The 26,868-nt window shown below is 39.7% G+C and overlaps 1 protein-coding gene across 2 annotated transcripts in view; it reads right to left on the bottom strand.

The window, feature by feature from the left end:
* ints7 (integrator complex subunit 7) overlaps positions 1–26,868 on the bottom strand; it is a 70,678-nt gene that overhangs the window by 35,192 nt on the left and 8,618 nt on the right. For both annotated transcript variants that reach the window (XM_063055817.1, XM_063055819.1), the window contains exons 2-9: positions 22,015–22,144; positions 21,768–21,914; positions 20,320–20,457; positions 19,990–20,036; positions 15,363–15,562; positions 14,501–14,623; positions 9,887–10,004; positions 1,586–1,717 (exon numbers count right to left, since the gene is read on the bottom strand). In XM_063055817.1, coding sequence (XP_062911887.1) covers positions 1,586–1,717; positions 9,887–10,004; positions 14,501–14,623; positions 15,363–15,562; positions 19,990–20,036; positions 20,320–20,457; positions 21,768–21,914; positions 22,015–22,144 — 1,035 coding nt within the window. The remainder of the gene's footprint in view (positions 1–1,585; positions 1,718–9,886; positions 10,005–14,500; positions 14,624–15,362; positions 15,563–19,989; positions 20,037–20,319; positions 20,458–21,767; positions 21,915–22,014; positions 22,145–26,868) is intronic.

Here is a 26,868-nt window from a genome sequence, read left to right as displayed (position 1 = left end):
GATTGTACCCTTCCTATGGTTAATGTTGGCGTTTCCACTTTGTTTGTTCGTGACTCCTTCATGTCTAGATTTATTCAACTATATGCATACCCAGTCACTTTAGTTTTCTTAAAGATGAGGTTACAATTCCTTTAATTAAAAAATGCAATTTCTGAATCAAAATCAAAGCTTTTATAAGTAAATGTGAAATTTACAAACTTGGGCACAAGTTGAAGACATATCTCAAATAAACATTCTGTAAAATAATGGAATCACAATGCAGTGAAAACTATATTGGAAGCAAAAGCACATGGTGAATTGTAAACCAAATATAGACAATGTTTTAAACGGAATATAAAGGGAGGATATGGGATTTTAAAAAATTATTCTGTTTAATATTTTAAAGTTAAAATGAAATATTTTTATATAAAAAGCCAGAGGAAATCAATTTTCCCTTTCCGCCATAACAAATGCTATATTTTAAAGTAAGGATAGAGCGGGCAATTAAGCACATTCCTATTATTGGCACTATGCTAGTCCAGGTTTATTTATAGTGTCTTGAGTGCCAGTGACTCACTGAGCTAGAAATTTAAACATTCTCTGTGATAGGATATTTAAATATATGGTTGTTAGGGATACATCTGCCCATAGTTTCCTTTTATCAATTTCTCAAAAAAAAAATTGGAGGAGATTCAGCAGGATGTTGCCTGAAGTTAGATTTTTTGCCATGAGAGGTGAAGTATAGCCCGGATTTGTTTTCCAAGAGGCAACACTGGGGGTGCTAGGCTAACTGGGCTATATCAGAGGGCACAAATTAAAGTAATGAGAAAGAAGACTTAGAAACAATCTGATGCAAGTACTTTTTTCTTCCCCACCAGAGGGTACTAAAATCTACAACACTCTGGCCAAGATGATAGAGGGAGAAACAGACAGCATTTAAGAAGTGCCTAGCACACATTTCATCTGGTAAGGCGCAGAAGGGATTAGGGCAGACGCTGTAAAATGGAATTACAATAGATGGGTACTGATGGTCAATACAGACATGGCCGACTGAAGAGTCAATTTCTGTGCAATATGACTCTATGACTAATGAAATAATGCTAAAACCGTGACCACCATTAAAGCCCTTTTATTCTGTTTGGAAGAGTGATATTTTAGCTGATGGTAAATTTATATTACTTTTGCAGTAGAAACAGAATATTCATTATATCATATTCCAGAACATCGCATATAATAGCCTTCAGAATTCAACTTGGCTGCCAGTACTCATGAATTATTTCCTTCCTTCCCAATCATTACACAAAATTTGGATTATGATGTAGTCAACTTCCAACGATGAAAATATTTTTATATATGGCACATTAATAATAGGATCTTTCCATTATAAACCACTGTTATTTAGATTCCTTTATTTATTAAAAGATTTTTTAGTGGTTTTAAAATGAATTCCAGCACCTACTCAGGAGTTAATTCCATGAAGGAAGAGGAGGCATAATGTTCTCATTGTTTCACAGATGCAAAAGAAATGTAGATTTATTATAAAGAACTCAAAATCATTGCAATCAAAAATAAATATAAAGGATAGTATTGATCTTTTCTAGGTTACCTTTTTCTAAGCAGGATGCAATGTTTGTTAGAACAGTAACACCATGAGCTGCAATAGCACAGTTGCTATGGTAACTACACTCTTGCGCAAGTTTTATCAGGTCGTCAGAATGTGCTGGAGTCGTCGTACTTCCTTTTAAATAAGGAGAAATACAAACAGCATTACCGACATACATATTTCCATCAACAATGTACAAACCAGGCAGTCAAATAATGTATTTACATCAAAGAATATAAATTCATTAAAATGAATGATTTAGGTCACCTGAATCCCAGAAACAAATATTTGATTAAACCCAAACTAAATTACCAGTTTCAATATTTTATCAACATACAGCTGGACAGAATTCTTGATAAAAATATTTTGAAAGAAATGTGGTAAATATCTGTAATTATCCACAAGACAATGAAGAATCTCCAGGACTTTGTGGAAATCATAAAAAAACAAGCATTATGCAGCAGCAGTTCAAGTTGAAGTTTATGGCCATTCAACCATATACAGCACGTGTGTACCGCCAAACGAGATAACCTTCCTCTGGAACAAGGTGCACAACACAGCACCTACAAATCACACACATAACACAAAGTAGTATTACCACAAATAACTTTAAGTATGCTGGTGGATGTAAAGGGGTTTTCAGGGCTTATGGAACGGATATGAACATTAACAGATGGAACATAAAGAGATTATCCATCTTGGAGTGCATAATGCGTTTATGCTCAAAGAGATTTGGATGCCCTTATATACAAATCACCGAGGGCCACCGTGAATATGCAGCTGCAATAAGGAAGGTAAGTGGTACACTCGTCTTTATTACAAGGGGATCTATGTACAGGAGTCAGAGTAATATGGAAACAGGCCCGTCAGCCCAGATAGTCCACACTCACCACAGCATCCACCACATTAGTTTCAACTGCCTGAACTTGGCCCACAACTTTCCACGCCAGCCCCCCTCCATGTAACTATCCAAATACCTCTCTCAAATGTTGCAAATGTACCCACCTCTAATTTCCTCTAGCAGCTCATGAAAGGCGTTCATTATCCTCTGTATAAAGAGGTTGTCTCTTAGGTCTCTTTTAAATCTCTCGCCTCTTATCTTGTATCTGAGCCCTCTAGTTCCAGACTCCACAAAACTGGGAAAAGACAATTAACCATCCACTTTATCTACACCCCTCAAGTTTTAATAATCTTCCATAAGGTTCCGAGGTGTAGCTGGTCAGGCTCTGGGGATTTACCCATCTTAATGTGCTTCAAGGCTGCAAGTACCTCCTTCCTCATAATATGCATATTTTATTTTATTTAGAGATACAGCACAGTATCATGCTCTTCTGGCCCGATGAGCCTGAACTGCCCAATTGCACCCATGTGACCAGTTAACCAATGAGCCTGTACATCTTTGGAATGTGGGAGGAAACTGGAGTGCCTGGAGGAAGCCCACACAGTGACCGGCAGAATTGACGCTGTAATAGGCATTCTTAATAGTCTTTGGGAGGACCTAATCTTTTTCTAGTCATCCTTATACTGTTAATATAACTAAAGAACCTCTTTAACCCAGCCTGCCAAATCCACTTCATACCCTCTTTCTGCCCTCATAATTTGTCTTATGCTTCCTCTTAAAGCATTTTATTTGTCGGGGATTCATCCGTCTAAAAGTGATGTACGTTTCCTTCGTTTTCCTGACCAAAGCCTTGATATCTTTCATCAATCAGAGGTCACTGAACTTGGTACGTTTACTCTTTACCCTTAACAGGAACATGCTCCCTTGGACTCTTGATATGACTTCTGAAAGCCTCCCACTGGCCCATTGGTAGCTCGCCTTCAAATCACAAACTCTTTCTGGGCTTCTAGCTGGCTACAAGTATCAAAAAGGTGGTTAGAATCGATACCTGTACCCAGCTGGAAGCCCGAGAATAGTTTATTGGTCACATAGGTCGGGAAAGCACTAGATTCTTTTTTCTGCCTTTAAATAGATTCGACCAGTTGACCCCAGCTAGATCCTGCCTAATACCCTCAAAACTGGCCCTGCTCCAGTTGTACTTTAACTTGTAGACCTGTTGCGTCTTCTTCCATAACTATTTTAATGATAATAGAACTCTGGTCACTGGACTCAAAGTGCTCTGGACACCAGCTATTTGACCCTCTTCATTCCCTCGGAGGAGGCCCAGTATTATTCTTTCCTAATTGGGTTTCCCATATATTACACAAAGAAACTCACGTATGCATCCATAAATTCTGCCCTATCCAAACTCTTTACACTCTTATTACAGAAGAAATTCTTTAGATGCTGCAAATCCAAAGCAACACACACAAAGTACTGGAGGAACTCAGCAGGTCAGGTAGCTTCTATGGAAATGAATAAACAGCTGATGTTTTGGGCTGAGACTCTTTTCCAGGACTAGTATATAGCCCAATCAAGGTAACCACCCACTTCTTATTTCTAAGTTCTCCACAAACCACTTAAACGGCCTAAACCCATCAACCAGCATCAGGACCATAGCCTTTCATACCAATGCCATCCATGTACCTACCAAAACTTCTCTTAAACGTTGAAATCGAACTCACAAGCACCACGTGCACTGGTAGATTGTTCCATACTCTCAAGACCCTCTGAGTGAAGAAGACTCTCATGTTCACCTTTCACTCTTAACCTTTGACACCCCCCCACCCCAGTTGTAGTTCCACCAAACTTTGGTGGGAAAATCCTGCTTGAATTTACCCTATGTCCCTCATAATTTTGTATACTTCTATCCAATCTCTTCCCAATCTTCTACATTCCAAGGAATACAGTCCTAAGCTATTCAATCTTACCTTATAACTCAGGTCCTCCAGTCCCAGCAACATCCTTGCAAATTTTCTCTGTACTCTTTCAAAGTTATTTACATCTTTCCTGCAGGTAGATGACCAAAACTGCACACAATACTCTAAACTAGGTCTCACCAGCGACTTACACAACTTCAATATAACATCCAATCTCTTGTAATCAATACTTTGAGCTATGAAGGCCAATGTGCCAAAAGCTTTCTTTACGTCACTTTCAATGACCCGTATTCCCAGATTCCTTTGTTCTATTGCATTTCTCAGTGTCCTATCATTCACCATGTAAGACCTACCCTGGTTGGTCCTACCGAAGTGCAAGACCTCATACCTGTCTGCATTAAATTCCATCTGCTATTTTCAGCCCACTTTTCCAGCTGGTCCAGATCCCACTGGAAGCTCTAATAGTCTTCCTCGCTGTCAAGTACACACCCAATCTTGGTGTCACCCACAAATATGCTGATCCAGTTAACCACATTATCAGCCAGATTATTGATATAGATGACAAATAAGAATGGACCCAGCATCAATCCCTGAAGCACTACATTAGTCACAAGCCTCCAGTCAGGCAGGTAACCATCTACTACCACTCTCTGACTTCTCCCACAATGCCAATATCTAATCCAATTTACTACCACATCTTGAATGCCAAGCAACTGAACCTTCATGACCAATTTCCCACGTGGGACCTTGTCAAATGCTTTACTAAAGTCCATGTAGACAACATTCACTGCCTTGCCTTCAACTTCCCTCATAACTTTTTTGAAAAACTCTATACGATTAGTTAAACATGACCTATCATGCACAAACCCATGCTGGCTATCCCTAATCATAAGATTATAAGATGTGGGAGCAGAATTAGGCCATTTGGCCTATCGTGTCTGCTCCATCATTTCATCATGGCTGATCCAATTTTCCTCTTAGCCCCAATCTCCTGTTTTCTCCACGTATCCCTTCACGTCCTGACCAGTCAAGAATACCCAAATACTCATATAACCAGTACCTGAAAATACTTTCCAATAACTTTCCCACTACTGATGTCAGGCTCCATGACCTATAATTTCCTGGTTTACTTTTACAGCTTTTCTTGAACAGTGGACAACATTAGGGATCTTCCAATCCTGCAGTACCGCAACCTGTTGCTAAGGATGATTTAAATATCTCTGCTAGGGTCGCGGCAATTTCTGTACATGCCTTCCCCAGGGTCCAACAGAACACATTGTCAGACCCTGGGGTTTTATCCACCCAAATTTGCCTCAAGACCGCAAACACCTCCTCCTCTGTAATCTGTATCAGGTCCATGATCTCACTGTTGCTTTGCCTCACTTCTATAGATTCTGTGTCCATCTCCTGAGTAAATACAGATGCAAAAAAATCAATTTCAGATCTCCGTCATCTCTTTTGGCTCCATGTATTTATTACAGTTCTGATCTTCCAGAGGACCAATTTGGTCCCTTGCAATCCTTTTGCTCTTAACATATCTGTAGAATCCCTTAGGATTCTCTTTCACCTTGTCTACTAGGGCAAATTCATGCCTTCTTTTAGCAGTCTCCTTTCGTGTTCTCTTGCATTTCTTACACTCCTTAAGTACCTCATTTGTTCCCAACTGTCTATACCTGCTATATACCTCCCTTTGTTTCTTAACCAGGGCCACAATATCTCTTGAAAACCAAGGTTCCCTAAACCTGTCATCTTTACCCTTTTTTTTCCTGACAGGGACATAAAAGCTTTGTACTCTCAAAATTTCACTTTTGTAGGCTTCCCTCTTACCAAGTATACCTTTGCCTGAAAAAAGCCCGTCCCTGTCCACACTCGCTAGATATTTTCTGATACCATCAATGGCCCTTCTACAATTTAGAATCCCAATCGGCAGACCAGACCTATCCTTTTCCATATTTACTTTGAAACTAATGGCATTATGATCATGGCAAATGTTCCCCTACACAACTTCTGTCACCTGCCTTGTCTCTTTCTGTAGCAGGAGATCAAGTATTGCACACTCTTGCTGGGACTCCTGTGCACTGATTAAGAAAACTTTCCAGAACAATTTGACAAACCCTATGCTATCTAGTCCAGGGTTCCCCAATTAGTTTCCCACAAGGGCCAAATTATGTCAAGCATGCCAAGCCAAGGGCCAAAACATCCAGGGTTTTCTTTCATTGCACCAGTAAGTTGTTTTATGGGCAGATGTTGTTGTTGTTGCTATTACCATTATTATTATTATTAGTAGTAGTCGTAGTAGTAGAAGTAGTAGTAATAATTTAGGCCTGGGATTCTCAAAGTCTGTGTTGTGGGTCACACAAGAAAAAAGATGCACTCTTGAAACAAAATAAGTCCAAAACCAACTATTTAATTATGACTCTAGTTATCACAACTGTCAGCTGTCTCACTGAGAACCCATCTGGGACTTAAAATACACACACACACACACAGTAAACATGGTAGTCTTCACCACTTCTCTTCCACACAAAGAGTTTTAACAGTCCTGCCTTTTCCACTGTTTCTGATCTCTCATTTAATCTATTTGTTCTTTTTACTTAAGCTATGTAGCATTTGAAGTATGAAGTGTAGCTATAAATAAAATTATCAGTATTATTGTTGTTGTAATATTATTATACCACAATAAGATTGACGAATGGACAAAAATAAATTGATTCACTCACCACTGTCACTGACAATGGCGCCATCTTTAATAGCTCCACAACCATTTTCTTGGTTTTCTCAACATGACTTAAAACTTCACCAACCATATCAATTGCACACGTTTTAATCAACTCGGCATCAGTGAATGGCTTCTTAGCTTTGACAAGATTCCATGACACATGCAATGATGCAGCTGTTGAGCTCTCCTGTGCAGATGTTGACTTACAGATAGTAGAAATGGAATGCTTGTATGATGTTATCATATTTGCAATTTTTTTGTTTGCGTTGATCTGATTTTGCAGGGTAGTTGGCATTAAAACTGACAGTATGCATAGTGTTGAAGTGCCGCTTTAGATTTTCTGATTTGCAGACAGTTACGGACTGCATGCATATTAAGCATGTCAGTTTAACATTGGCATGGTCCAATAAAATAAAACTGATCAGTCCAGTCAGATTTGAACTGAATGTTTTCCTGGTCGACTTTGCGCTTTTTCGCGCAGGCTATGTTGTTCTTGGTTTAGGGTCCTGACTTACTGCTGGTAACAATTCGCTTAGATGACAGGCGGGTAGCTGGTGCATGCCACTGTCTAGTCGAGGACTGTAGAGAGCGCGCAGTAGGTCGTGTGCTCTACGGGGGCATAGGTCAAGTGTACGGTGTGGGATGAGGTTAAAATAAATTAGAGCAACGCGCGCGCTTTATTTACAGGTACGTTTAAGTAAGTGCCAATGGGTCGACGCGGTCCAGACATTTGGTTCTTGCGGTCTGGACCTGGCCCACGGTCCGCCTATTGGGGTTGTCTGACCTAGTCCTTTTAGAGTATGAGAATCCCAGTCAGTACGTGGAAAGTTAAAATCACCTACTATAACAACCTTATGTTTTCTGCAACAGTCTGTGATCTCCCTACAAATTTGTTGCGCTAAATCCTGTGGACTGTTGGGTGGTCTATAATATAGGCCCATTAACGTGGTCACACCTTCCTTATTTCTCAGTTCCACCCATCAAACCTCATAAGGCGAGCTCTCCAGTCTGTCCTGACTGAGCACTGCCCTGACATTTTCCCTGACTTGTAACGCCACCCCTCCCCATTTAATTCTTCCCGCTCTGTCCCGGAACATTGAGCTGCCAGTCCTGCCCCTCCTGCAACAAAGCCGCACTAATTACTGCAATATCATAATTTCATGTACTGATCCATGGCCTGAGCTCATCTGCTTTCCTACAATACTTCTTGGATGGAAATACACACAGCTCAGAACATTAGTCCCACCATGATTAACCTTTTGATTCCTGACTCTTTCTGAGGTTTTTAACAATATCTGCCTCCACAACCTCTCCACTATCTGTTTTGGCACTCTGGTTCCCATCCCCCTGCAACTGGAGTTTAAACTTAGCCTCATTAAGTGATCCCTCAAGACTATATTCTGTTTATTGCTGTTATGCTTCCCCACCCCCCCCCCATTAAACAGGCAATATCTCCTCCACTCCTACCCGTTACTCTGACATGCCTAAAGCATCAGTATCCTGGAACAATGAGCTGCCAGTGCTGCCCTTCTCACATCCACAGTTCTGTTATGGCCACAATATGCCAGTCTCTATAGGGAATCCATGTCCTTACTTCATCTGTCTAGCCTGTGAAGCCACATGTGTTGAAATAGGTGTAATTTAAAGCAGTGATTCTATCTGCCCTTTACTGTAAGCACAGCTATCCTGATTAATAGGCTTACACATTTCAGTTGGTGCACATATTTCCCAACAAAGATATCGGTCCCTTTCAGGTTCAAGTGTACCTATCCTTCATGCACAGACTGCCTCTACCCAGAAGAAATCCCAATGATCCAAGAACCTGAATCCCTGCTTCCCTGCACCAGCTCTCAGCCACATATTCACCTGACCTATCTTTCTATTCCTGGGCTCACCAGCAGAAACAAAGATATTACTGCAATTAGATACAGCTGGAGTTTTGTGTACAGTTTTTGGTTTCTTGACCTAATGGAGGATGTATATGCTATAGCGGTCGAGCACCAGACTCCTTCCAGGGATGGCAGGATAGCTATACAAGTGATGTATTTGGCTGATATTGTATCCTTTAGAACTGAGTAAAATGAGAAGAGATCTCATTGAAACATACAGGGCTTGACAGGCTAGGAGGATGCTTCCCCTGACTTATGAATCTGGAATCAAGGAGCACAGTTTAAGAACAAGGGCATGGATGTATTGGACTGAGAAAAGGAGCAATTTCACTAGTCTGATGAAAGCGAACTTTAGAATTCTCTACCATAGACAGAAACCAATCAATTTTGCAGTCTTAAAGGAATGAAGAAAAATAGCAGAGGTAGAAGATCCGCCATGATCTTGATGAATGGCAGAGCAGTTTAAAGGTTTTTACAGCCTATAGCTACGCATCCAGTAATATGTTCAACAATCAAACAAGCTGAGGACCAAAGCATATTTTCATTGATACCCATAGTATACTGTGCCACAATCAAATATTACCATGGATATACTGGGCTTCATCCTAGACTACTGTTTAAGGGCTTCGTCAGAACACAGGAGTATAAAAGAGCACTGAAAAATCGTATACATAAAAATTTTGGTCCTGTTTTTAACAGTATCACCTCCATCAGCTATAGATTGTGCTCCAGTAAACGTGTTTCGTGTGAAGAAAATATTGGCCATTTTAATGTGGTATGACTTATTGGCTGATGATTTCTAAGAAATAGATCCACAATGACACCTGGACTCCATTCTTTGTTTCAGGCTTTACTGCTCTTCGATCTGTAAGAATGCAATTTCACACAGATGATTACATTAATGAAAAGTTAAATAAAATTGGACAGTGGCCTTACCTTGTGAATTATAGTAGTACTGTTTCATCGCGATTGTTCCTGATAACGTGGACAAAACTGAAAGTATGCCCAATTTCAAACTGTCATAAGGGCTCTGAAGGGCACATTCACACAGAGACTTAACAAGAAAAAAAAGCATGTTATAATTATGTTTTTTGGAAGATACGCTTTTAAACAGTTAAATGTTGTAATGAGAATCATGGTGTATTTATGAGGCCAGATGTAGTATCAGCTCATCAAAACTGCAGTTGACTTTGAGCAGTCAGATTAGTATTGAATCATAAAGAACAGTAAGAGGTCACTCATACTCTTGTCAGCTCCTAGAAAGAGTTACATTATTAATGCACAGGCAGCCTTAAATCCCTTAAGCCATTAAGCATTGAACAGCTTTTCCATATAAACATAGAAAATCTACAGCACAATACAGGCCCTTCAGCCCACAAAGTTATGCCAAACATGTCCCTACCTTAGAAATTACCAGGCTTACCAATAGCCCTTTATTTTTCTAGGCTCCATGTACCTATCCAAAAGTCTCTTAAAAGACCCTATCATATCCACCTCCACCACCGTTGCTGGCAGCCCATTCCACGCACTCACAACTCTCTGTGTAAAAAACTTACCCCTGACATCTCCTCTGTACCTACACCCCAGCACCTTAAACCTGTGTCCTCTTGTGCCAACCATTTCAGCCCTGGGAAAAAGCCTCTGACTATCCACACGATCAATGCCTCTCATCATCTTATACACCTCTATCAGCTTACCTCTCATCCTCCGTCACTCCAAGGAGAAGAGGCCGAGTTCACTCAACCTGTTTTCATAAGGGCATGCTCCCCAATCCAGGCAACATCCTTGTAAATTTCCTCTGCATCCTTTCTATGGCTTCCACATCCTTCCTGTAGTGAGGCGACCAGAACTGAGCACAGAACTCTAACTGGGGTCTGACCAGGGTCCTATATAGCTGCAACATTATCTCTCGGCTTCTAAATTCAATTCCACGATTGATGAAGGCCAATACACCGTATGCCTTCTCAACCACAGAGTCAACCTACACAGCTGCTTTAAGAGTCCTATGGACTCAGACCCCAAGATCCCTCTGATCCTCCACACTGCCAAGAGGCTTCCCATTAATACTATATTCTGCCATCATATTTGACCTACCAAAATGAACCACTTCACACTTACCTGGGTTGAACTCCATCTGCCACTTCTCAGCCCAGTTTTTTATCCTATCAATGTCCCACTGTGACCTCTGATAGCCCTCCACACTATCCACAACACCTCCAACCTTTGTGTCATCAGCAAACTTACTAACCCATCCCTCCACTTCCTTTTCCAGGTCATTTATAAAAATCACGAAGAATAAGGGTCCCAGAACAGATCCCCAAGGCACACCACTGGTCACTGACCTCCATGCAGAATATGACCTGTCTACAACCATTCTTTGTCTTCTGTGGGCAAGCCAATTCTGGATCCAGAAAGCAATGTCCCCCTTGGATCCCATGCCTCCTTACTTTCTCAATAAGCCTTGCATGGGGTAACTTACCAAATGCCTTGCTGAAATCCATATACACTACATCTACTGCTCTTCCTTCATCAATGTGTTTAGTCACATCCTCAAAAAATTCAATCAGGCTTGTAAGGCACGACCTGCCCTTGACAAAGCAATGCTGACTATTCCTAATCATATTATACCTCTACAAATGTTCATAGATCCTGCCTCTCAGGATCTTCTCCATCAACTTACCAACCACTGAAGTAAGACTCACTGGTCTATAATTTCCTGGGTTAGCTCTACTCCCTTTCTTGAATAAAGGAACAACATCCGCCAACCTCCAAACCTCCGGAACCTCTCCCGTCCCCACTGATGATTCAAAGATCATCGCCAGAGGCTCAGCAATCTCCTCCCTCGCCTCCCACAGTAGCCTGGGGTACATCTCATCCGGTCCCAGTGACTTATCCAACTTGATGCCTTCCAAAAGCTCCAGCACATCCTCTTTCTTAATATCTACATGCTCAAGCTTTTCAATCTGCTGCAAGTTAGCACCTCAATTACCAAGATCCTTTTCCATAGTGAATACTGAAGTATTCATTAAGTACCTCTGCTATTTCCTCCGGTTCCATACACACTTTCCCATTGTCACACTTGATAGGTCCTATTCTTTCACACCTTATCCTCTTGCTCTTCACATACTTGTAGAATACCTTGGGGTTTTCCTTAATCTTGCCCACCAAAGCCTTCTCATGGCCCCTTCTGGCTCTCCTAATTTCCTTTTTAAGCTCCTTCCTGTTAGCCTTAGAATCTTCTAGATCTCTAACATTACCTAGCTCTCTGAATCTTTTGTAAGCTTTTCTTTTCTTCTTGATTAGATTTATTACAGCCTTTGTACACCAAGGTTCCTGTACCCAACCATAACTTCCCTGTCTCATTAGAACGTACCTATGCAGAACTCCACACAAATATCCCCTGAACATTTGCCACATTTCTTCTGTACTTTTCCTTTTCTGTTTCTGTTTCCTTTTCTGCTTCCAACTTAAGATTCCAATTTTCTGCCTGATAGCCTCATAATTCCCCTTACTCCAATTAAATGCTTTTCTAACTTGTCTGTTCCTATCTCTCTCCAATGCTATTGTAAAGGAGATAGAATTATGATCACTATCTCCAAAATGCTCTCCCACTGAGAGATCTGACGCCTGACCAGGTTCATTTCCCAATACTAAATCAACTACAGCCTCTCATATTGTGTCAAGAAACCTTCCTGAACACACCTAACAAACTCCACCCCATCTAAACCCCTTGCTCTAGGGAGGTGCCAATCAATATTTGGGAAATTAAAATCTCCCAACATGACAACTCTGTTATTGTTACACCTTTCCAGGATCTGTTTCCCTATCTGCTCCTCAATATCCCTGTTACTATTGGGTGTGCTATAAAAAACACCCAGTAAAGTTATTGACCCCTTTCTATTCCTAACCTCCACCCACAGAGACTCCGTAGACAATCCCTCCATGACATCCACCTTCTCTGCAGCCATGACACTATCTCTGATCAACAGTGCCATGCTCCCACCTCTTTTGCCTCCCTCCCTGTCCTTTCTGAAGGATCTAAAACCCGACACTTGAAGTAACCATTCCTGTCCCTGAGCCATCCAAGTCTCTGTAATGGCCACTACATCATATCTTCAAGTACTGATCCACGCTCTAAGCTCATCCGCTTTATTCACAATACTCCTTGCGTTAAAATAGACACATCTCAAACCGTCTGTCTGAGTGCGTCCCTTCTCTATCACCTGCCTATCCTCCCTCTCGCATTGTCTACAGGCTTTCTCTATTTGTCAGCCAACCACCTCCTCCCTAGTCTCTTCAGTTCGGTTCCCACCCCCCAATTATTCTAGTTTAAACTCTCCCCAGTAGCCTTAGCAAACCTCCCTGCCAGGATATTGGTCCACCTGGGATTCAAGTGTTCAGGAAAAGTTTTCAAAACACCTGGTTTATTACAATTTACACTTACTGAGATATCACTAATTCTGCTCCTACTGTATGTCTACTGTATAGAGTGTCCAATTTTTGGCACCTCATTCAGTCTTTGGGAATGATAGAAGAGAGAGCTATTAAACTGCTATTAGAGTAACGAGGTTTAAGTCACATTGAGAGTTAATGAGCAGAAAAATCCTCCAATACAGCAGACAACAGTACTAAGGATTTAATTAATTTGATGAAAAGCACTATTTCTTTTGAAAAAGTAGTGAGAAATAATCAGTGTTCACTCGTAAAAATGCAAGGTAGCCAGAAGACTCAGTTCCAATTGAAAAGAGCAAAAGAATCAGAAAGAAAGCAATTTTACAGCCAGTGGTAATGATCAAGTCCACAATTTGAAAGGATGGTGGCAGCAAACTCCCTGGTTATTTCTGAAAGTGAATTTATTATGGGAAGTTAAAGGAGGAAGGAGATAAATGACCCTTCTACTGTTCATCAGCAGTCCTGTAGGATCAAGGATGAATGTGTTTCCATTCTATTTTGTTGTTTCTGATAGATGAAGTCAGTATAGGAACCACAGTGCCTCACAAACTGTAGAGGTGGTGCCTGGTGAAGTAGGTGAGTGGATTATTTGTGAAGTAGTGAACATCATTTTTGTACTTGGTACTACGGCCAGTCTGACTACATGAAAGCAAAAGAAAGTCAAATTTTTGCAATAAAATATAGTTATTAATTTTCAATTAATAAGTACGGATTTTTAGAGTTAAATGTAGGAGGGAAAGAGAAAACCATAATGTATTATTTGCGTACCAGACTGATATGTCTCTCTCTGAACTGGTACACGTTAACATTTACCTTCCTGTCACTCCTTGATACAAAACATATACACGTTCAATATGGGAACACAGGCAGCCAAATAAAAGTTTGCTACAAACCATAAAGAATTTGCACCAAAAGTATCTTTCTAAACCATGCTAAAAATAAATTGTGTGAATAACTGTAAACAAAGACTATCTAGCTCCAAGGTTGGATTAGGCACACTTAGGACAATTAACAAATTGCAAGTGTACTCATGGAAGTATCATGCCAAATTAATTCAATCCATCATTTCTCTGGTTTTAAATATGAATACAAAGTTACCTGAATGTTATCTCTGCTCCACATATGTGGTGTTTTATTGGCTAACAGCTTTAGGTCCTGAATAGAAAGCCTCTTTACAGCTTTTCTAGGGTCTTCTTTCAAATACTGCAGCAAAAGCTGAATCTTTTCCAATAATGGTGATTAGAAAAAAAACAAATTAGTTACAGTTTGACAAATTTGCGATGCTAAACCACTATAAAAGAGTTCATTAAAATAAATTCCAAGAAAAGTTTTCATAAAACTCTTTCACCAATGCTTTCCATTGCCAACAACAAAATTTGCAAAATATTTTAAAACAAAAAATACTGGAAATGTGGATAACATCTGAGATGCAAAAATAACCAAAAGTTAACATTTCAGGTTGATGATCTTCCATAATACCTTTAAATTTTACATGTACTTTTATTCACATTTTTGGAACAAAATAGGCTTCTCAATTTCCTGCTGTGCTCTGCAGACTTTTAAATTTGAACTCCATGCTTTTCTTTTTGATCAGTCTTTTCCACTAATTGCTTCAAATGTAGTAGGCTGTGGTACCACAGGTAGAATGGCCCAACCACCTTTTTCAATATAGTTATTATAAACATCTTTTAAGCCAAATCTCATGCATGTTACAGGGTGAGAAATACCCTATCATATTCAATGCCATAAACATGAATAATTCATGTTCGATTTACACAGGATTCATTTTCCTTTGTAGATGGACAGAAATACCAGTATATCTCTTGTGATTATCCACCATTAACTTCACAGAGAATTAGGCAGATTACATACAGTATATATTGAACTTAAATAGCAAAGTGAATTGCACTGGTGTTTTTTTTCTCTAGTAAATAATGAAATCTTAAAGGACAACTCATACCTGCTTTGGGATATCAACCAGTGACGAAGCAGCTAGTTGTGTAAAAGTATGCAGGGTAACTATTACCATCTTGGTGGAAGGGTACAATGCCACTAGCTGCTGAAGGAGCACACGGGTGCTGGATGCAAGAGTGGCATCATGATGCATATGCTGTAGAATTGGAATTAGCTTTAACTTCAAATCCACAGGTGTGGCCAAACCTGGAAAACAAGGTTTAAAATAAGTTTAAATTATTCACTCCTCCTCAAATGCAGCAAATGCAGAATATTTCTGATTAAACAGCAACTAGAGGATCCCAGAACCTGAAAACCAAATTTTAAAGTACATCTATTATGAAATGTCACCACACACTACACTGAGGTTCATTTTCTTGGGGTCATTCACAGTTAATACAAAGAAACACAATAGAATCAATGAAAAAACACACACAAGACAAACAAACAGCCGATGTACAAAATACAACTGTGCAAATACAAAAAGAAAATAAACACAAAATAATAATAACTAAGCAATAAATATCAAGAACATGAGATGAAGAGTTCTTGAAAGTGAGGCCATAAGTTGTGGGAATAGTACAGTGATGGGGTGATTGAAGTTGAATAAAGTTATGCCCTCTGGTTCAAAAGCCTGATGGTGGACGGGTAATAACTGTTCCTAAATCTGGTGGTGTGGGTTGTGAGGCTCCTGTACCTCACTCCTGATGGCAGCAGGAAGAAGAGAGCATAGCTTGGATGGTGGGGGTCCTTGATGGATTCTGCTTTCCTGCGACAGCATCGTAAATCTGCTGAATGGTGGGGAGGGCATTACCACTGATTGACTGTGCAGTATCCACTACATTTTGTAGGCTTTTCTGTTCAAGGGTATTGGTGTTTCCACACCAGATTGTGATGCAACCAGTCAGTAAACTCTCCACCGCACAGCTAAATAAATTTGTCAAAGCTTTAGATGACAGGCTGAAGCTTCCTAGACTTCTAAGAAAGTAATGGCACATACATGCTGGTCCCAGGACAAATCCTCAGAAACAATAAAGCTGAGGAAATTAAAGTTGCTGACCCTCTCCGCCTCGGATTCCCTGATGACAACTGCCTCCCAAAGTCAGCTCCTTTGTCTTGCGGATGTTGAGTGAGAGGTTGCTGTTTTGACACGCTCAGCCAGATTTTCAATAGCCCTCCTATAAACGAATTCATCACCACCTTTGATACCACCAACAACAGTGGTGTTGTCAGCAAACTTAAATATGGCATTGGAACTGTGCTTAGCCTCACAGTCATAATTATAAAGTGAGTAGAGCAGGGGGCTTGGCTGGCACAATATCACACTTTGGATGCAAATAATGTAGAGGTTCACTAGAGCAAAATTCTGGATCAGAAAGGGATCGCCCCATAGCGACTACATTGCCACATAGATCAATGCACACCTGTTCATTTTCAAACTGTAGAGGCGGAATCTGAGAACATCAAAATGTCTTCTTCATTCACATTCACTACAGAAATACAGACTAGCCTGACAGTTTGCTTCCCCTAGAACACAAATGCACATGAAAATATGCTAATGTTAATCCAAAAAACTGGATTCCCAGTTTACTTCCATAATGAATAAACTTTCATGGGCACTGCCAATACTCAGGCAACATTAGGCACTCTTCCACCCCACGCGATTCACCAAACTCCAAGTGAAGAAATTTCTCCCTAACCCAGACCTAAATGGCCTGAGCCCTATTCTGAGACTGTCCCCTTGTTCTGAATTCTTCACCCATTGAAACATCTTGCATCCAGCCTGTCGAGCATCATTATAATTTTGTAAGTTTCAATGAGACTGCCTCTCATTCTTTTAATGAGAATACAGGCTTGGTTTAATCAGTCACCCTTCATTATAGCCAATATCCTCAAACCACTTCTTCCCCTTTGCCAATACTTCAGTGCCATACAGGGATAAATGATCTTAAAGACTATTTAATAAAACAGCTGTCTTGTACAAAATAATATCACAAACAGCAATCAGAAAACTAATTAATCTATTTTTGGTGCTATTCAGTTTACTTTTCCCTCTCCTATTTATACACAACTGACCAAAGATAAGGTAATTCATCCTTCACTTTAAGAGATTCAAAGGTCATGGATGAGCTTGGAATAAATCGAACTTATCAATGCCATTGCAGGTTTATTTTTCCACTCTGAATACATTAATGTCAGACTACTCCATGCGTGCGTCACCCTTAAACTAACAAGGAGTATTTTTTAGATAGAAGTCCTTTGAATCAGAAAAAATAATTACGAACGTTTGATCAAGTACCAAGATAGGTAACAAGTGAGGTACAGGTAAACAATCAAATAACAGCTCATCTCTTTGCAGTTACCTACATGATCAGTTAGAATGCTGCCAACTGATCCTGCTCATCTTTATGAGGTGGAATGAATCTAAAAGATCTGCACTTGCGTCATATAATATTCTCTAACTGTAATATAAAGCATAGAAATGAAACAATGTACTTGAAGGAATTAAATTTTGTTCTTTATGTATGTGAAATAAAAAATCATCCTTAAAACAGTTTTTCCAACATAAGGACATCTCTGAAGTGAATGCTTATTTCTTTAAAACTGTCAATGAATCAAACACTCCCAGACCCTCCACTGGATGCTGACTAACCAAAACCCAGCAATTCCAGTCACATGTAAAACCACAATTATAGAAGCTTCTGGCCACAGTGCTGCCTCAGAGACCACAAGTATCAAATTGATCCCAAACTTGCTCATACATCTCAAGAGTTCAGTCAGAGAAAAAAAAATCTAAAAACATGCCTGAACAACATGAGCTGTAGAAGAAAAGCTGAAGTATCACCGTTTATCACCAGCATTTGCACCATTTTGTTTTCAAATGATAATCAGGGAAGACATTCTGCAGTATTTTAACACTGACAATGCTTACAGAACTCTGCAACTTGAAGCTTTAGAACAAGACTCTGGATGATTCAAACCTTTGTCACCCTGCAGAAACTATCTATTTGAATTGTTAATCACATATACACAAATCACCAATTCCACATGAAGCTTTAAGGCAGTGTTCAAAATTACCTGACATTTTCTTGATGAACCTACGTCTTATTGGTGTGCAGTTAATAGACAAGAAGCATTAAAATGAATAGCACTGCACTGAAAATGTTTCATTAAAACATAGAACAGCAGTTGCCCTTCAGTCTATAATGCTGTGCCAACCTTTGAATCTTCTGAGATCAATCTAAGCCTTCCCTCACCCATAGCCCTCAATTTTTCTATCATCTATTTGCCTATATAGGAGTTCCTTCAACATCCCTAATGTATCTGTCTCTACCACCTCCCCTGATAGCGTGTTCCATGCGCCAAACACTCTCTGTGTAAAACACCTATCTCTGATTTCTCTGCTACGCATTCCTCTAATCACCTTAAAATTAAGCCCTCTCGTATTAGTCATTTCTGTCCTTGGAAAAATTCACTGGCTGACTATACCTCTAATCTTATATACCTCAAACAAGTCACTCATCGTCTTCCTTTGCTCCAAAGGGAAAAGCCCTATCTTGCTCAACCTATCCACATAAGACATACTCTCTAATACAGGCAGCATTTAGAACTGTACATAATATTATAAGTTATCATTATCCTGATACTGCCTCAATTCCTGAAGATGTAGGAAGCTTTTTTTTCCCTAATTAACTTATAACTAAGGAGGGCAAAAGAGCGAATTCAAGATGCTTCAATACCAAAAGGTCATATTAGCAGGAATATTCATAATGAAAATTTTATCTTTTTCAAATATCTTCTGCAATAATATTTTGCCAGCAAAGTTATACAAGCCAAGGATCAACCTTAAGGCATATCTATTTACAATCATGGTTACCTAGATGAGCCTGTACCACATGGTTTCAATTGTCCTTTCCTCAGGTGGAACCAGCAAGCTAATGAAGTGTGCATTGCTTACTCAATGGCAAATTATTACCATTAACATTGTTCAGCACAACTTTTCAAAAAAATTAAGGCATTTTCAAGAAAATACTTCGCTAAATGAAACCAACATTAAAATGTTTTCCTAATAATGTTTGTTCCCAAACAATGTCAAGTACATTAAACTTGCTTTAAAGTATTGTACCAGCTGGAGGGACATCAATGAGAAGGCCGCAGGATCGTAAGACCATAAGACATATGGCGAGTCTGCTCTGCCATTACATCACTGCTGATTTATTACCCCTCTCAAACCCATTCTCCTGCCTTTTCTCCATAGTTTTTGACACCCTGACTAAGCAAAAACCTATCAACCTCTACTTTAAATATACTTAGTGACTTGGCCTCCACAGCCGTCTGTGGAAAGGATTCCACAGTTCCCCACCCTGTGGCTAAAGAAATTCCTCTTCTATCACTTTTCTAAATAGATGTCCTTCTATTCTAAGCCTGTGCCCTCTGGTCCTAGACTCACCCACTATAGGAAACATCTTTTCCATATTCACTCTGTCTAGGCCTTTCAATATTCAATAGGTTTCAATGGAATCCGCCCCCCCCCCAATCATTCTTTTGAACTCTAGCGAATAAGGCCTAGAGCACTTAAAAGCTCAATTAAAGATGATAAATACTCGAAAAAAATGATTTTTGTAAAATCTTACCTTCAATCATCTCACCAATTTTATTACAAATTCCAGTAGCAAAATCCCTAATGCAGAAAAGCAAACAAATCAAAAGTTACAAGTACAAAAGATTTATAAATCACAAACTTAAATTCATATTACAAAATTTTGTAAAAAGTGAAATTAATTTAAGTCCTTCAGAATTTTAACCAAATGTTACTTTTTAAAATAAGTTTTTCATATGCCTGCAAGAACGATTTGTTGTTATTTTCAACAAAATCGACAATTACCACACATCTCCTTCTAAAAGAGAGAGGCAATTGTTCTGCTTTATAGCAACTGTAAATGCCATACTCAAGATGTACTCACTTGGATTGAGCAGAAAAATGAGCAGCAGCAAATATGGCAGCCTCTACTTCAATATTATCATGCGAATCTAAACTTTGCCGAATACTGTGATGTGCATTTTTTCTGTCAGGTATAATAGAAGCCATACTTCCCAGCATTCTGCAAAAAGAAACAATCCCGTGAATTGTACCTTCACTGACTAAATAATGATGATTGACAAAAATACGTGTTCATACGTAAAAGTAAATAGCAGCCACTGTGTATGTTAATAAACTAGGAATTTATAATAAAAGCTGAATTAAATTAAATTCAAATCAGATTGAACATGAAAATAAAAGCTCCATTAAAACTTCATGCCAGGGATGACTTAACTAGCAAATATCAAATGGTGCAGATGACATTTACTGTCATTAGACTTGCTGGGCACACACTGAAAAAAATTAAATTTTTAAAAATCCATTTTATTCTGTTTGATGCCAATATTTTCATTACATTAGTTTCTGTTGGTAGAAGTTTACTTAGAATTAATTTACAGTTATTACTTGGAAATCTAATGATCTAAGGAAAGTTATGATATTCCTGCTTAGTGCATATCAAAATAAAATGGAAGTTCAAAGACAAAATGTTGCCCACTTAGAATGTGGTGATAGTCTGGAGATGTGCATAATAATGAAGAATGTTTTCTTTCTTACAGACCTATTGTCTTTGTTTTCCTAAATTACACATCTGGGTCAAAGGTCATAATGGATAAGGGGGTGCAGCTGGTACCACTAAGGTAGGGGGTTCCCAACCTTTTTTATGCCGGGGACCCCTATCATTAACTGAGGGGTCTGTAGACCCCTGATTGGGAAACCCAGCACCAAGGGATGGAAAAGTACTGGGTGATAATTAGGTTATAGTTTTGAAGGAATTGTAAAGGGTATTAAAAAGGGGCACTTTCTTTGTGCAAGGAGGTATCGTCCCTTAGGCTCGGTATGATCAGTGTGAGTGCTAAGAGTTGGAGAAATTGGGCGGGTTTTGTCTTAGGCGAAGTCACAATGAATGTTGAAAAAATTTTTGTCACAAATGACCAGTGTTTCATATCTCACTTCAGGTATAACATACTCAACATTAAGATAAATTATACAGAGGTCTGTGTGACTATAATGTGTTTACTTAACGTCTTATGCAACACACACAAAGTGCTGGAGGAACTCAGCAGGCCAGGCAGCATCTAGGAAAAGAGTACAGTCGACGTTTGCTCTTTTCTGAGATGCTGCCTGGCCTGCTGAGTTCCTCCAGCATTTTGTGTGTGTTGCTTGGATTTCCACCATCTGCAGATTTTCCCTTGTTTGTGACTTACTGTCTCATGTTAGTTTCACAGGCCTTTTATGTGCCACAAAGGCTCAACTTGCCGCCCTAAACACCAGCGGCAAAACCAGCAGTTACTACTACTAATAAAGGCTCAGCTTCACTGAAATTCTGCTTACCTTAGGGTGATGGCTCTGGCCACTGGATCATTGCTATGAATAACTGAGAAGACCCTTTTCACAAACTCATCAACATTCAAGATCTTCTCTAAGTGCTTTTCACTCTGCTGAGTCACCTTCAGTACACACAATCTCAGAAAGTTGTTTCTAAGGATAGAAAGTGGCTAAGTTAATTAATTTTTTCTCCTAACTTAAAACATTAAAGAGAGTGCGAAGCATTAACCTTTCAGGCGATTATAATACTTGCCCAACTCTGAAGATGTCCGCAAGTTTTAAAAAAGCAGAATTGATAAGAATTGGAAATGGGTACTTCTGGAACAGCCGAGGGAAGCGAACAACAGCCTCACACTGCTCACCAAGTTTTCCTGACCTCAGCCCTTAAGAGAAAGGATACAAAACATTACACTGCGACATTACTTTACTGCTTCACATTTTAACCTTAATGTAAGGTTGGAATCTAATCTTCTTTGTATTGTGTTGCTGATCCACACACTTCAGGATCATTCTTAACAATCCTAATAGACAGCACTGTGGTGCTGCGGACAGTGCAGTTGTTTCACGGCTCCAGTGAGCGAGCTGGGTTTGATTCTGACCCCTGGATTGTCAGTGTGGTGCTTGCTCATTTGTCCTGTTTCTTCCACATAACAAAGACATGTTGGTTGCTAGGTTAATCTGCCAAAGGAAATTGCCCTCGCCCCCCAATATTGATGAGTGCTAGAGAAATCACAAGGGCACTACTGAGTACATGATAGGGTATGGTTACAAGGAAATATGCAAGGGAAACGAGATTAATGTGATTGCTCTAGAGTCAATGGGCTCCTACTAAATATGAGATCTATATGTCACATTGATCGTGACTAAGGTAAAACATAGGAGCAGAGTAAGGCCATTTGGCCCATCAACTCTGTTCTGCCATTCCGTCATGGCTGATTTATTATCCCTTTCAACCCTATTCACCTGCCTTCTCCCTGTAACATTTGACTAATGTTGATTAATCGAGAACCTATCAATCTTTGCCTTAAATATACCTGCAACACACATCAAAGTTGCTGGTGAACGCAGCAGGCCAAGCAGCATCTATAGGAAGAGGCGCAGTCGACGTTTCAGGCCGAGACCCTTCGTCAGGACCGGACGAAGGGTCTCGGCCTGAAACGTCGACTGCGCCTCTTCCTATAGATGCTGCTTGGCCTGCTGCGTTCACCAGCAACTTTGATGTGTGTTGCTTGAATTTCCAGCATCTGCAGAATTCCTGTTGTTTGCGCTTAAATATACCTGATGACTTGGCCTGCACAGCCATCTGTGTCAATGAATTCCACAGATTCACCACACTCTGGTTCAATACTTTTTTCCTCAAATCTGTTCTAAATGGATATCCCTCTAATCTGAGGCCATGTCCTCTGGTCCTAGACTCCTAACTCCAGGAAACATCCCTTCCACATCCACTCGATCTATGCCTTTCAACATTCGATAGGTTTCAATGAGATTTTCCCCCTTCCCAAATTCTTCTAAACTCCAAAGAGTACAGGCCCAGAGCCATCAAACACTCATCATACATCAACCCTTTCATTCGTAGGATAATTCTTGTGAACAACCTCAAGACACTCTCCAATGCCAACACATATTTTCTGAGATAAAGGGCCCAAGACTGCTCATAAATACACCAAGTGCCGTCTGGCCAATAGCTTATAAAGCCTCTGCATTACAGCCTAGCTTTTGTGAATCCTGCATGAGGACTCCAAAAGTCCCTTTGCACCTCTCATTTTTGAATGTTCTTCCCATTTAAGAAATAGTTCATGCCTTTATTCCTTCTACTATAATGCATGAACATGCACTTCCCTACACCATATTCCATCTGCAACTTATTTACATATTGTCCCAACCTAAGTCCTTCTGGAGACACACTGCTTCCTCAACATGACATACCCCTCCACCTATCTTCGTATCATCTGCAAACTTGGCCACAAAGTCATCAATTCCTTTATTCAAATCATTGACATATAATGTGACGAGACGTGGTCCCAACACCGACCCCTGTGGAACACCATTAGTCACCGGCATGGCAGCATGGCTTCTATTTCAAAACATTATTAACCCATGCTCCTGGTTGCTAATTCTGGGCATTATTCTTCAAAACAAAAAGTCAAAGTCTAATGTTTCAATCTAACTTGTTCAATATATTTGATTACATTACAATGTACATTTCGTATACAATTTCAACAATAAATCTCCACTGCTTTAAAATAATGTAGCATGTATTAAACTAATTTTAATATGCAAGTTACTCAGATGGCAAATGCTGCAACAAAGACAAATATTCTGCATGGAGGTCTGTCACCAGTGGACTGCCTCAGGGATCTGCTCTGGGACTCCTACACTTCCTGTTTTTATAAATGACCCAGATGAAGAAGTGGAGGGATGGGTTAGTAAGTTTGCTGATGACACAAAGGTTGGTGGTGTTGTAGATAGTGTGGAGGGCTATCAGAGGTTACAGCGGGACATTGATAGGATACAAAACTGGGTTGAGAAGTGGCAGATGGAGCTCAACCCAGATAAATGTGAAGTGGTTCAATTTGGTAGGTCAAATATGACAGAATATAGTATTAATGGTAAGACTCTTGGCAGCGTGGAGGATCAGAGGGATCTTGGGGTCCGAGTCCATAGGATGCTCAAAGCTGCTGCGCAGATTGACTCTGTGGTTAAGAAAGCATGCAGTGCATTGGCCTTCATCAATCGTGGGATTGAGTTTAGTAGCCGAGAGGTAATATTGCAACTATATAGGACCCTGGCCAGACCCCACTTGGGAGTACTGTGCTCAGTTCTGGTCACCTCACTACAGGAAGGCTGTGGAAACTATAGAAAGGGTGCAGAGGAGAGTTACAAGGATGTTGCCTGGATTGGGGAGCATGCCTTATGAGAATAGCTTGAGTGAACTCGGCCTTTTTTCCTTGGAGTGACAGAGGATGAGAGGTGACCTGATAGAGGTATATAACATGATGAGAGGCATTGATCATGTGGATAATCAGAGGTTTTTTCCGAGGACTGAAATGGCTAGCACGAGAGGGCACAGTTTTAGGGTGCTTGGAAGTAGGAACAGAGGAGATATCAGGGGTAAGTTTTTTTTTTACGCAGAGAGTGGTGAGTGCGTGGAATGGGCTGCCGGTGACAGTGGTGGAGGCGGATACGATAGGGTCCTTTAAGAGACTCCTGGATAGGTACGTGGGGCTTAGAAAAATAGAGGGCTATAGGTAACCCTAGTACTTTCTCAGGCAAGGACATGTTAGGCACAGCTTTGTGGGCTGAAGGGCCTGTATTATGCTATAGCTTTTCTATGTATGCTGCAAAACCTCATCCCTATACAATGGCTGAGGGATAACAATTTGTCAATCATTCTCTAGCTCCTTCCCATCAGTTTTTGAGAACACCAATTCCCAAATCTCATCGTTCATGCAAATTCTCATTCACAGGGAGATGGAAACCCTAAATAAGGAGGCAATTTCAGCAAAAAATTAATACTGACAGAATAGCAATCAATAATGAAATTGTTCAAGGGAAGAAATTCTGTAAATCAAATGATAATTCAGAAGAAAGTGAAAGTAGATTTAAAAAAAAGAACACTTTCTTGATCTGTGCAGCACATTTAAAATAAGTGGTGACAAAGAAGGAAGAATGGCTCTGTGACTTGGAGAGGGAACAACAGCAAAGGAATGAGGCAGAAAACTCCACTGATTAAACTTGTACCTTACACAAAGAAGACAGATGTGGTTGTTGGAGGAAAACCATCTCAGCAGAAGCACACTATATATTTTATGAGCTCTTAAGGACACTTTTCACCCAAACACTTCGACTATTTTATCAATGATCTTCCATCCATAGGATGGACATCAGCGCTTGATTCCTAAATGTTCAATTTCTTAGAAGAAATTAAAGCAATCAACACATGTATGCAGCAAGACTTACAAGACATTCAGGCTTGGATTTATGGTATCAAACAATATTACTGCCCAATAACCCCAGGTGTAATCATCTCCAGCAATAAAAAAATCTAACCACCTACCTTTTCCATTCAATGATCTTTGTTGAACATCTAATTCAGCACTTCTAGCTGAATACAATGACAAATACTTCAGGCTTATCTTTTGCACTCATATTCTGGCCTTTGTCATCTCTGAAGACTAGGATGTGCTTAGGTTTGACACCAGTTATTGGTTTTCCAATTACCATTCATGTCTTGATGGTTACTCTGGACTTGAAACAACTGGACTAACCACAAAGCTGAAAAAAATCCAATATTCTGTTGTGATTTCCTTTTCTTCTAACTCACCAGACTTTTCTGGAAAGTTAGAAGATAAGGAAAGGATTAATATGAGAATAAAAGCGCGCTAACTTATCTTTGGACATATGTGCTCTATGAACAACTTTAAATTGAATTAGGGAATGTTTAGCACAGATAGAGGAAGTATTGACTAATTGTAAAATCTGCCCCCAGTCATCCACAGAAATGGTAAACCCCAATTCCTGTTCCCAATCTACCCTAATCTTATCAAATGGAGCTTTCCTAAGTTTCATAATAATATTATAAATCATAGCCGATGTACCTTTCTGACATGGATTAAGGTTGATTATAGTATCTAAAATGTATGTAGGAGGAAGCATTGGAAAGGAAGAAAGTATAGTACTTAGAAAATTTCTAACTTGTAAATATCTAAAAAAATGTATTCTTGATAAGTTATATTTATTAGATAATTAGTTATAGTATTAGTTATATTAATCCTTTTTGTGATAGATGTCCGGGGCAGATAGCCTCTTTAACTCATATGTTTTGGTCTTGCCCTACTTTGGAAACTTTTTGGAGAGACATTTTTAATATTATCTCCAAGGTATTGAATATAGATATCTCTCCTCACCCTATTACTGCTATCTTTGGACTACCTAAAATTTCCAGTAATCTTTCCCCTTCAGCCCGTAGAATGATTGCATTTCTTACTTTAATGGCGAAAAGATGTATCTTACAACATTGGAAAGAGCTTAATGCTCCAACTACCTTTTTTTGGTTTTCTCAGACGATATTATGCTTGAATTTGGAGAAAATTAGAAGCAATCT

The sequence above is a fragment of the Mobula hypostoma genome, chromosome 8 (assembly GCF_963921235.1).
Source record: "Mobula hypostoma chromosome 8, sMobHyp1.1, whole genome shotgun sequence".
Classification (NCBI taxonomy): Eukaryota; Metazoa; Chordata; class Chondrichthyes; order Myliobatiformes; family Myliobatidae; genus Mobula; species Mobula hypostoma.
This window is presented reverse-complemented; position numbering and strand designations above follow the sequence as displayed.